At 39.6% G+C, this 13337-nt stretch overlaps 1 protein-coding gene across 1 annotated transcript in view; it reads right to left on the bottom strand.

Moving 5' to 3' along the window:
• Positions 1-1016: 1016 nt before the first annotated feature.
• NLGN1 (neuroligin 1) overlaps positions 1017-13337 on the bottom strand; it is a 315250-nt gene continuing 302929 nt past the window's right edge. The window contains exons 5-7 of the mRNA XM_013945211.1: positions 10082-10294; positions 2826-3615; positions 1017-1839 (exon numbers count right to left, since the gene is read on the bottom strand). Of these exons, the coding sequence (XP_013800665.1) occupies positions 1017-1839; positions 2826-3615; positions 10082-10294 (1826 nt within the window). The remainder of the gene's footprint in view (positions 1840-2825; positions 3616-10081; positions 10295-13337) is intronic.

Here is a 13337-nt window from a genome sequence, read left to right as displayed (position 1 = left end):
AGCAAATTATAAATACTTCAGCAAAGGAGATTCCATTAAAGTTACAGTTATGTTAAAGTTAGAAATTATTTAGGTGGAAAAGAAAAAGAACATGAACAATACGGAATTCTTTTCTGGGATTCGTATCAGCGAGTGTTCACCACTGTATACCTAGAGTACCATCAAATACCTTTAAGAACTGTTGCAATTCCTTTTATTACTGAAGCTACTGTGAAATATTTTACTGTAATTACTTTTGCCCCTTTAAAAATCTTCTTTAGGTTGTGCCAATTGATGGAGAAAGCTTCTATTAAAAACTCCAATGGGATGAGAAGAATTTTAATTACGGCTTAATCAGCAGCACAGCCACCAAGCATATAAATTATCATGCACATCGTGCTAAAAATATCCAGTTTCCTTTATTCCCACAACTTTTATACTGACAGCACTTAAGTGATAACATTGTACCTGCCAGGCTGTAAAACTTCTTTGTCTGACTGGCAGATTTCAGCATGAGCCCCTTTCTAAGGCCTTAACAGCATTGGTGCTTTGTGTATTTATTCAGATATGTAAATATGGTCTACACAATAAAACAGGTCCAAATAAAAATTGGTGAAAATTATCTGACATTCCATTAGTGTGTCCCTTGTGCATATTTATAGGTATTTTAAATTTCAGTCATAGTTCTTTCCTGTTTGTGTTGCACATGCCTAATTCCATTATGTAACTTAAATCTTCAAAAAATTAATACTTGAATGTGAATGAAAAAGTATCATTCAGGACAACTGCTTCAAGCAATTGCAAACAGTTGGGTTTTTGTTTTTTTGTCGTTTTTTTTGTTTGTTTGTTTCTTAAGTTCATTTGATATATGTACAATTCACTTTTTTCAAAACCCCAAAAGTTCTTGATATGTATATTCACATAATATTCCTCCATATTTAAATAGTAAGAGTCTTGTAGGTTGAAAGCCAAGTAATCTTCAGTAATATCACCTACTGTAATCCATCAAAAAATAAAGTTTGTTTCGTCTTGTCTGGCTATACCCTGGTTGTTGAGTGTGAATGGGGGTGGGGATGAGGATGGGGCAGAGTATTGTTCTGTCCTCCAGTAAATGTATTGAATGTGTGTAGGGGCTGAATCCCTGGTATAGTGTTGGGAATCATTGTGATGGTGTTGGGTGTCATTAAGGGAATATCATCAGGAGACCTTCTCATAGCTAGCGTGTAGTCTGGGGGACAGGCGGTCCTAAGAACCACCTCATGTGGATGGATGGACTCACATTCATGATCCAAGTCAGTGTGCTTCATCTGGAGGGACATTATCTCCTCTTCTTGTGCATGGGTAAGATCATTGGTAGTAGTACGTTGTGGGCTACATCTCCTATGAACATCATGTCTCCGCTTGTCTTTTTTGTAGTACAGTGCTGCAAAGGCCAAAATGTTCAGGAATAGCAAAGATGCACCAACTGCAATGGTAACACTCAATTCTGTTGAATAGTCCCTTTGATCCACTGAAAATGGGCTCGGCTGTTGCTTGGGATCATCTTGTTTGGCTGTAGGAAAGGCTGAAGTAACAGAAACAGAATTTTTCCTTGTTGGTCTGAAAGTATTATCAGTTGATGGCACTTTAGTTGTGGTAGAGGTATACTGTGAAATGTCGTTAAGATTGTGCAGATGAGGTACCAGTTCCAACCAAAGGTTCACTTTATTGGCCCTATAATGTTCTTTCACTCGTGGTTTTAATCCAATGTGAAGATACAGCTGGTCTTTCTGAGAATATCTGGTCCATGCTACTTCTTCAAAACGATTTGGTTTTGTATGAATGAATTTCGTATCCTGTGGCACTGGTTGATTTGGGTCACTAAGAAAAAGAAAATCTGAAATGTTACACAGTATTTCAAAAGGAATTATAAAATTAACATTTTATACTTAATATTTCAATCTGCCTTTGAAAGATGCAGATTCTGTTTCCTAAAATTAGAGGCCTTAATAACATTGCTTAGAAAACATTATACACATACACAACTTCCTTTTACTTTGACTTCAGCAACTTCCTTAGTTCCCCAAATGGCAGTAGCTCTCACACTGAAATCTTTTACTGCTGAGGACAGATTGCCAGTGGTGTGGTGATGTGGACAAATGTCTCTGAGAGACCAGTGTGAGAGGCCATTAAGCTTTTTTCTTTTTTAGTAGCTTAAAGCTCAGTGTTTCAGTTCATATGCAGTATCTGTGGCCTTCCAGAGTTGAAAGACCACAGCAGTGCATAACTCAGGAAAACACATAATGACTTAGAACATAGTCCAATGGCTGAAGGCAGAAAATTGTTTTGAACTACCAGTGAAAGCTAGTTTTGAACTACCAGAAAATTGCTGAAAATGTCAATACTTCTCAAGTTCTGAGTCACATGTTTTAGTCAGAAGTATCATTTTAAAACAGAATACATGATCAAAATAATCTATATTATGTTTGATGCAATATTTGTGTCATTTCCTATTTTATGGGATCAAAATATCATCAGTACTGGAGTAAAGTTAATTACCAATGTAAGCATTTGTAACCACACATATATGCTAAATGCTCAGTTTTGCACTTTTCAGGGGATCCCTTAATTATTTTTAGGTGGAGAGTAATTTTTGAATTACTTCATGAAGAGTGGTCACAAAGATATTTTTTCCCTCTTTTTGCTAGAATGTGCAAGTGAGCTGAGGGACATTACAAAGAACATAAATGTCCAGCCCAATTCTTGTGCATGCAAGTACAGAAGTATTCCCAAGGGAGATAACCAAGGGAAAGCACTGCATAGTTAGGTCCCGAGTTGGTATACAAGATTATTTATCTGGTACTCACCCAGTTTTTGCAAAGTTTGTCCAGTATGTCATCACCACTGCACTTAGCATGACATCATTTTTGGAGAAATTACAAGGAAATAATTCAGTAGGACCAATCATGGGAATTCCTAGTACATAAGGAACCTCATCTCCATGAGCTGCATCTGCCCATGCAGGTACCTGATCTGTCTGGCAATGGTGGTAGAAGGCATAGAAATATGTAGGCGACCCAAAATTTGAGTGAAGATCTGCTGTAGCCACTGCTGGTGCAACCCACTGGTGATCAGTAAACAAAGCCAGCAATGTTTTCCTTCTGGTCTCAGGATTGTGTCGATCTGCCCAGTCCGTGTACATAAATTTAATAGTTTCCCTCAATATATCTTTTCCTTCAGGGTATCCATATAAGTTATCAACAAAATTAGAAACTGCAAAGTCAAAATCACTAGCTGATATGCCATCTTCGCTATCCACAATATTTTCAACGAATTTTAACCCTTCTCCTTGGTTAACTCCCAACATTATGTCGTAATTGAGAAATTCTCCTTGTTCCATCAATATCTGAGGATCATCTGGTATCACATCACCATCAATTACTGGTCCAAAGGCTATATGGTATCTTGCTGGTTGAATGTCCTGGTCAACGAGTTCTCTATAAGGCTTCTTCTGTAGACATTCTACCAACTCTACAGTGTCTGACATGTTGCAACCAACTTTTGTAGCCAACATCCTGGCGTATTTTGCAGGTTGAAAACTAACTGCCCAGCTGGAGAGAGCTGTTCCACTTTGAGCTATTGCCCTTTGAAAAAGTCCTGTGGGGAGAAATATTTTAAAATGACTGAAATGACCTTGAAGAGCTACATCCGTAAAAGATTCAGACAGTTTTTTGAAACAATAGAAAACTTTTAACAAAAGAGATACTTGAAAAAAAAAACCCTTAGTAATAGATAAATACACAAGATGGTGATATCTGTCATTGTATCTACAGGTAATGTATACAAAAGAAATGCGATATGTGCAGAAATTGAAGCAAATGAGTCTACCGCTGTATAGTCCAGCTGAGGATCGGACTTTCAGAATGAACTCAGGAAGAAAAGAAGTCGTATTATCTCATGTAGGATAATACTATTAGCTTTCAAAAAAAAAAATCCTACCATTAAAAATAATTAATAGTTTGGAGGAAAAGCCAACAAGTCTCTGAATTTCTGGATATTGTTCAAGCCATCAGCAGCATGCATGCATATGACTATGTTTTAAATTAACCAGATATACTGCTTTTGTCTGTTCTGTTTGGGATTAAACTTGACTTGAGAGGTGCAGTGCTTTTGTATTTGATATTATAGTAAAGTTTATGTTGTGGATGACAAAGTAGGAGGCAGGTATTAAATTTATAAGTAATTTATCTAAGAGTCAAGACCCTTTCTTAGAAAGAGTCTTTGTTTAATGAAGGTTTTGGTGATCACGCATTAAAAAAGAAGAGCTTTATTTTACACTGACTGTTTAGCCTTGTTATTCAGAGATTTAAACATATGCTCAGGTATTCATTTAGGAGAGAGAGTGTGATCTGGCTCTGCACATAAACCTGTAGCAAATCTCAAAGACTTCTGTGCAATTAATTTGAATTTCACAGAATCACAGAATCACAGAATGCTTGAGGTTGGAAGGGACCTCTGGAGATCATCTAGTCCAACCCCCCTGCTCAAGCAGGGTCACCTATAGCACATTGCACAGGATTGCATCCAGGCGCATTTTGAATATCTCCAGAGAAGGAGACTCCACCACCTCTCGGGGCAACCTGTTCCAGTGCTCTGTCACCCTCACAGTGAAAAAGTTTTTCCTCATGTTAAGATGGAAGTGTCTGTGTTTCAGTTTGTGCCCATTGCCACGCGTCCTGTCGCTCGGCACCACTGAAAAGAGCCTGGCCCCATCCTCTCGACACCCTCCCTTCAGATACTTGTACACATTGATAAGATCTCCTCTCAGCCTTCTCTTCTCCAAGCTAAACAGGCCAAGCTCTCTCAGCCTTTCCTCATAAGAGAGATGCTCCAGTCCCCTAATCATCTTTGTGGCCCTTCGCTGGACTTGCTCCAGTAGTGCCACATCCCTCTTGTACTGGGGAGCCCAGAACTGGACGCAGTACTCCAGATGTGGCCTCACCAGGGCTGAGTAGAGGGGGAGAATCACTTCCCTCGACCTGCTGGCAACACTCTTTCTGAGGCAGCCCAGGATACCATTGGCCTTCTTGGCCACAAGGGCACATTGCTGCCTCATACTTAACTTGGTGTCCACCAGCACTCCCAGGTCCTTCTCAGCAGAGCTGCTTTCCAGCAGGTCAACCCCCAGCCTGTACTGGTGCATGGGGTTATTCCTCCCCAGGTGCAGGACCCTGCACTTCCCTTTGTTGAACTTCATGAGGTTCCTCTCCGCCCACCTCTCCAGCCTGTCCAAGTCTCTTTGAATGGCAGCACAGCCCTCTGGCGTATCGGCCACTCCTCCCAGTTTTGTATCATCAGCAAACTTGCTGAGTGTGCACTCTGTCCCTTCATCCAGGTCATTGATGAAGAAGTTGAACAAGACTGGACCCAGTACTGACCCCTGGGGGACACCGCTAGCTACAGGCCTCCATCTAGACTCTGTGCCACTGATCACAACTCTCTGAGCTCTGCCATTCAGCCAGGTCTCAATCCACCTCACTGTCCACTCATCTAACCCACACTTCCTGAGCTTGTCTATGAGGATGCTATGGGAGACAGTGTCAAAAGCCTTGCTGAAGTCTAGGTAGACAACATCCACTGCTCTCCCCTCATCTACCCAGCCAGTCATTCCATCATAGAAGGCTATCAGATTGGTTAGGCATGATTTCCCCTTGGTGAAGCCATGCTGACTACTCCTGATCACCTTCTTTTCCTCCACATGCGTGGAGATGGCTTCCAGGATGAGCTGCTCCATCACCTTTCCAGGGATGGAGGTGAGGCTGACTGGCCTGTAGTTCCCTGCATACTCCTTCTTGCCCTTTTTGAAGACTGGGGTGACATTGGCTTTCTTCCAGTCCTCGGGCACCTCTCCTGTTCTCCAGGACCTTTCAAAGATGATGGAGAGTGGCTTAGCAATAACATCCGCCAGCTCCCTCAGCACTCGTGGGTGCATCCCATCAGGGCCCATGGATTTGTGGGTGTCAAGTTTGCTTAAATGATCTCTAACCCACTCCTCCTCCACCAAGGGAAAGTCTTCCTCTCTCCAGACTTTCTCTCTTGCCTCCAGGGTCTGGGGTTCCTGAGGGCTGGCCTGACCAGTAAAGACTGAAGCAAAGAAGGCATTCAGTAACTCTGCCTTCTCTGCATCCTTCGTCACCAGGGCACCCACTCCATTCAGCAAAGGGCCCACATTTTCCCTAGTCTTCCTCTTGCTGCTGATGTATTTGAAGAAGCCCTTCTTGTTGTCCTTGACATCTCTAGCCAGATTTAATTCCAAACGGGCCTTAGCCTTCCTCGTCGCATCCCTGCATAATTTATGCTAGTTTAACTAGCACTCTGGACCAGGAACTCCACTCACAGAAATAACAAAATTTGTTTAAATTGACTTTTCCTCTCCTTTCTGTAAGTATTCTTGAGCACATCATGAGTGAAAGCCTCCCTGCCTTGTAGTCAATCAATTCTTTTTCCAATGAATTTAATGCAATCAAGTCTCCACCCCAGTTCTCATACTTCTTGTGCTCTCTTCTGTGTTGGTCCTTCTTTGCTGTTTTCCGCTGTTTTTGATGAGGATAGTTCCAGCTCCAAAAGGGATTTTAAATCTAAACCTTGTGCAGCAAAAAGGAGAAAAATCACTCTCCTATAATGCTGATCTCTAGTGTCAGTCAACAGAAGCTCGGAGTATATTTAAGCACCTGTGGCCTTTCTAATTTTTTGCATTTCATGGAAGTGCATTCAGTTCATTTCAGTTGTACGTATTTTGCACTAATCGCAGGAAAATATTTTGTACTGGACCGTACCTCCTGTAGCTCACTGTGGGTAGCACAAAATGGTCAATAGCATAGGTAAGTTGTACTAATATGAGATATATGGGTCAAAATTTTATTTTACTTATGCTGATAGATAACTGGAGCAATTCCATTAACTTCAGTGCAGCTATTCAAGAACTGGAAGAAGGATCTGGCCCCACCTATTCAGTTTTGCTAAGGATGTATCTTTGTATCTTTGGTCCAATGCTAGATGAATAGCTGGAAACTCCCACCAAAGGAAAGGGTGTTAAGGTGCTCACTTTACCTCAGAATTTGATTCCAGTAATGCAAAACATGTCCTTTAGTTTGCTTAACAACATCTTACTATAAATCAAAAAACTTCCACAGTCTCTAAATGATGTCAGAGATGTGCCTTGACAGATTCTACTGCACTATCAGCCTCTGCATACTCAGAAGTTAGTTAGAATTAATTGCTGGCAGGAAACATTTTACAAATTTCTGAGGAGTTTTAAAATCATTATAGACTGTATTAGGGCCAAATCCCAAAGTTTCAAAATCAGATAGGTGTAGGGACTGAAATATGTAAACTCAAGCCTCTCCCTAAACTTGTGAGAAGAATCATATCTAAGATATTATTTCCTTGCAATGTATGAGCAAAAAATAAGAAATAACTTGAGATATAGGGCAATTAAAAATTGTGTGCATGTCTGCAAGGTCAGATATTTAGCAGCTCAAAGTCAGTGGAATTACCACAGAGGATCTAGGCATTGTAATAAATGTAACAAAATGAAAAAGTTGAATTTTCACAAAGATGTATTTCATAATACTTCATAATGTTTCTTTTTTGCATATTGTGTAAATCTATTTTTATTGCTTTATTAAATAATTCTGAATAAGGACAGAAGGAGCAAGCCACAAATTAGGAAAATGCTGATATAAACACTATGGCTTGCTAAGTGCTACATAAACATTAAATGTTGGATTAAGTTAAAAGTGGTCAAGTCCACTGGCCATAAAGTAATCTTAGTAAATGAACCAAAACACCATTCCTTCTCTTGAAGAATACTCAAGAAAATATCTCTCCTCTCAAACCATTTGCTGAACAATGAGCAACAGTATGAAAAATTGTTTTCATTCTGTCACGTAATTCCTGGCAGAAACTGGTATCATACAGGAAGGGGAACTACATTTTTATCTGATCATGTAGATGATTATTATAGCTTATGGGCTTCAGACTGATGTAAAGAAGATTTAAACGCTCAGTGGGCCGTATCACTTTGTGGCTCCTATTCAGAGCCTCACCAAAGTAAATAATAATAATTTGGATTTATTCATCCACATTTTCAGAGCACTTTCTAAAGACAAGTGCTGTTCTGCCCACTTGCAGATGGCTAGCTATGAACAGCACCATCTTGAAGTAGGCTGAATGCTTCCTCTCAACTACCAAGAGATCTTTTCAATGGGAAGTGAGGGAAGCAAAGACAGCATCTGATATTACAGCTTACCAAAAAGTCTGGTTAATAATTTGACTCAAAAGTTTTGTGAAAATGTTAAGATATTTCAACACAGTTGAAAATTTGAAAGAACATTTCTTATTTGGAGCTGACCAATTTTTATTTTAATAATTTTTTAAATGATGGGTCAAACGACTACCAGATTGAACACAAGTATGTGCAGCACACTGTTTTGTTTAATCCAAAATTAAATGAAATGTTTTTGCTTTTTTCATAAAAGAAACCCTGAAAATATTACTTTTACAATTAGATCTTAAGCACACATCTTTAGAAACCCTCCCCTGCCAAAGCTCCTCCAGATCCTTTGAACCACTTTGAACCATTATGTTGGCAACCAAACAGTCACCCAAACAAATTCGGCTCCTGACAGAATTATAGACATGTTAGAATATAACAGAGTAAAGTTTGCTGATATGAGGCAGCCTGTGACTGTCCAGATATTGTAGATATTCGCATATCACACTAAGGTCAGGCTATGTCAATAAGCTCAAGATCAAGTAAGAGATAAGGGAGGAGAAACCAGGTCTCATTGTTCAGCCCTAAGCTAAATCCTGTATGAAAAATTTACTTTTTGTGAGTTTTGAGGACAAACCAGTTGTGCAGTGTGATCCTCAGGTTACATAGTGTAATGAACATCATGCTTACAGCTTGTTCTTACAGGCCAGTTTATAAATATGTCATATTTCACAGCAGGCAGATATTTAAATTTAAACCATGGTCTGACTATTTTCCACTAGAACTTTTATGTAAAAGCTAGATTCTTCTCTCATTTAAAATAGTATAAGGTCTGATCTAAACAAACTGACATTCCATGAAAATCTTTCCATTGATCAGGGCTTTGGGTAAATGCAACTCTTTTAATGTCAGTGAAATTTTTTTTTTATGACTGGCCAATTAGACCCCCATAGAGATACAGCAATATAAATCAGTGGAGGTTCTTATGCATAGGACACAGTATGACGTCCCTGGTAAAACTAAACAATACAGATAAAAACATGTGAAAACAGTGAGACAAAAATAATGTGATCAATAAGCAAGAGCCATGCAAATGAGAAAAACTGTATGGAACTGGTGCCAAAATCACAGGAAAAATTTCTTGGGCCTCAAACAGCATGTTTTTAATTTCCTGCTGTCTGCCTTAACTAGAGAGAAAAGGTGTTAGTTAAGGAATAGTAAAAAACATAGAAGAAAATCCATTTGCAACTTGGATGCTTTGACAATTTTGGATCATGCATGCAAAACATTCAACCATTCTTTTATTAGATGACAGCAAGTGAAATCCATGCAGTTTCAGACAAAAGATTTCTGAACTAGGCACTCGTTTCCTTCACACAAGATAATAGTTTTAAGTTTTTCAGCTGTTAGCCTGAAAAGAGAAACTGTGTCATTTTAGCTTTCTATAAATTCTGCTCCTCATGATAAACTAAACATGCCTTTCATGACTGACTGAATATAGATGACCTCATCTACTGTGAGCATGACTGACTGGTTTTCCAAAGAGGACACCCTTAGGTAGGAAAGAAAAGAGACAAAAATGGTGCACCGAGCAAACGCTGTTCAGAAGTCTGCTATAAAGTGTTTCTACAAAGCTCCATAGGAAAAAGAAGAAAGTGACCCAAAATTTAAACATGCATAGAAGAGCTGAGGGAGAAGGCAGCTAGTACAGCCTTTAAAAAGTTTGCTTAATATTGAGCTGAACTCAACAGTTCATAGGAACAAAGAGAATATACAGAGCATCACATAGTACTAATGGCGGTGGCATGCAGACACCAAAATTGTCAAAATTTGCAACCTGCATAATACCTTTGGTTGAATTGCTCCAACGGTTACCTTCAGAATAATGGGATAAAGTCAACAGATTGACGCATGAACCGCCTGCACCAGATCCAAAAACAGTTATTCTTAATGGGTCACCACCAAAGAACCCAATATTTTCACTAGTCCATCGCAAAGCTTGAATTAGATCAAGGAGGCCGTAGTTTCCTTTTGCTGCTTGGTCCCCAGTGCTCAAAAATCCTGTGAATGTAAATAAAAAAGAAAGGGTTAGCAACTGTTCTTCTGACTAATCTTGTTGCAATCTTCTAAGTAATACTCCAAAACTATATGGAGTTAAGTATCATGTAACTACATCATTTTCTGTATTCACTGGGCAACAATTTGCAATTTTGCACTCTTCCTAGAATAAATCTTTCAGTGTTCACTCTTTTGGCCACGATATTAATATGTAGGGAAGATAAGGAACCATCACAGGCCAAGTACTCATCTCAGTATGGAACAGGACACAACCTAGTAACTCCCAAAGATTTTGTGTTGATTGCACTAAGTTTAAGAGTAAATGTTTGGCAAACAGATGTGCTACAGACATTTTTGTAAATGATTTGGTGAACTTTGTACTGCAGTCCTGTACTTCTATGCAGCCCACTATGCAGCCATGAGCTCTGCATGTGCCTGATAGGCGACCGGTCCATTTTTTCTATACATTGTGTTTGGGGAAGATGCTCCTTAATTCACCACAACACTTCCTTTCCTTTTTTCCCCCATTGGCTTTGCTGCTGCTCCCGCCAAAAATTCAGCTCATGTCACAGGACGGGCTAGGCTGAACAACGTGAGCAGCTCTTCAATTCCCTGGACTCCAGCTCGTATCCATTAACCTCAGTTAATTGAATCTACATTAAAAGGATAAAGGTAATTTAAGCTGCTCCAGTGACTCTTTAGCATCAAAAAGATAAGAGCTCAGAGGTAAATGAGGAAGCACGAGAATTGTTGCCCTTTATTGATCTGGGAAGAAAAACAGTGAAACGCGTCAGGTACAGGAACGGTCATTTTACGCTTTACTTGCAGCAGCACCCTGGTATTTATTATTGCTGTTACTCTTGTCATTAGAGCCTGCTGACTCTAAAAGGTGGACAATAAAAACTTTGGAGAAAGTCTCTGTTGATAAAAGACATTGCTTTGCTTTGCTTTTGGATCCCATTGGCTGACATTTCCAGTTTTCTCAGCTTAATAAATAAATGTTTAAACAATACCAGCATTATGAAGAAACCCACTGCCTCCATTTGCATATGAAACTCATTTAGCACTCACTAAATCAGCAATGCGACTGTTTTTCAGTACATGTTTTGCACAGAAATGCAACCCTTCAAACAATTATCTCCACATTAATTAGATATTAATGGGTCTTCTATTCTAGTTTAAGTTGCATTGATTTAACTTTCTTCGGTGCAGACAAGCTACTGAAAAGAAAAGTTTATAGTAATTTTTCAGAAAAAAACAAAATTGCTCTCATAGGACTCCTACTGTTTCATTATGACAGTAAAAGCAGCTTTTGAGCTATTTCTAAGAAGAAGTACACATGTGCACATACATACATACTGTAAGAATTTAACAAGATATATAGCTAGGTGCATGTGTGTACCTGTATCTATGTATAAAATGCAGATGTCATTTGTTACTTTATTATTCTGATTTAACGTCAGATGGAAAGCTTACATCTGGTATTCTGTCGAATGTGTAGACATTTAGACCAACAGACTTTCTCTACTGTAGACTGCTCGGAAACCTAATTGGCCTTGCTGCCCACATAGTCGAGCTATGCTACATTTAGGGCAAGCAGCTTTGTTTGTATAGGTCAAGCCCAATTTTTGTTTCCATGGAGAGGAATCAGGCCAGCAGCACAAGGTGCCAGGCCAGCAATTCTCCCACTTTCAGACCTAATGTACCAAATCTAATAGGCATACTTCGTTCAGTGTAGCTGTAGTAAATTGTTATTCTGCTACTGGACTTTAAAACAACCACGAGTTCACAACTAAAAACTGCCACATTTACTGCTTAACTGCATAAAAAAGCAAAGTATCATCACTGCTGTAGAGGAAAATACAATCTTGATGACCTTAGATGTTCACAGAAAGCCCACCAAGGAAGTCATAAATATAATTAATTCAATCTCATTTTACTATTACAACTCAGTAGTGAGTTGAGAGGATTTTATTCCACCCGCCTTTGCTATCTCTCACTTCCTTCTATATAGACAGAAGGGCTGGTGTGCCTGTCCAAGTGAAAAAATGGACCTAATACATTCCTTCCCGCACCAGAAACATTCATTCCTCTGCCTTCATGCTCCCCTAAAATGCTCTCGCCCCCACCCAACATTTTTTTAAAGACACTGATAGAGGATGTCTTTGAATCTACGATAGCAAATCTAGTGGAAGCTTCCTAACTAGTTTCTCTAGCCTTTGTTAACCTGCTTGGAGTTGAGGGATGGTACCAGCGACTGTAAGGAAATTAAAACCTGGGAATCCACAGGAACTACGGGATGCTGCGGCTGCACACGCTAGGGCAGTCCTCCCCTTTCCTTGCATGAGTATGTGACCGTGGAAAATCAGTGACTTATCAGTTCCCCAGATGAAGCACACAGGTCACGGCACTGATTTAGGGGATTACGGGAAAATTTGACAATGGTTCCTTGAAACACGGATTCCTGAGACAAGAACAGTTAAAGTCGTGCCCTAACCTGTGCCCTAAACAAGAGACCCTTTGCTTCCCCCCACCCCTGGCTTGCGGGTCCCCTGGGCTCACGCAGGTTCTGCTACTCGGCAGAGCTGCAGTGTCGGTTTAAAAAGATCCTGCAGATTTCTTAGAGTGATTCCAGGACATTTATTAGGAAAATTGATGGTAGGGCTATATCTGACACATTGGGATTGCTCTGAAGGGAAAAAAATGCTAGCACTTTCTGAAAAAGTTGTCTTCTGTAGTCTGTATAATATGCGGCAAAATGGGAAGCAGCTAAGTTTTCGCCCAGAAAAGCAACAAATGAAATTTGTACATAAAGCTTCAGGAGACTCCCCTGGTGTTCAGTAAGTTCACATCAAGCCTCAAAGCTCAGTCCAAAATGGGAAATCTTGAGAATTACAAACATGCTAGTATTAAAGAATTCTTTGTGAAAAGGATCTTTAACAGAGAGCAAAAGAGGGAATGCAGACACTAGGAAACTTGCCTTCAGTTCAGGAAATGTGCCAGAAGGGGGAGCTTTCAGTTTATTAAAAAAAGAAAAGGAAAAAAA

Source organism: Apteryx mantelli, chromosome 9 (assembly GCF_036417845.1).
Source record: "Apteryx mantelli isolate bAptMan1 chromosome 9, bAptMan1.hap1, whole genome shotgun sequence".
NCBI classification, from domain to species: domain Eukaryota; kingdom Metazoa; phylum Chordata; class Aves; order Apterygiformes; family Apterygidae; genus Apteryx; species Apteryx mantelli.
Note: the sequence above shows the minus strand (reverse complement) of the source record. Positions and strands in the feature narration are given on the sequence as shown.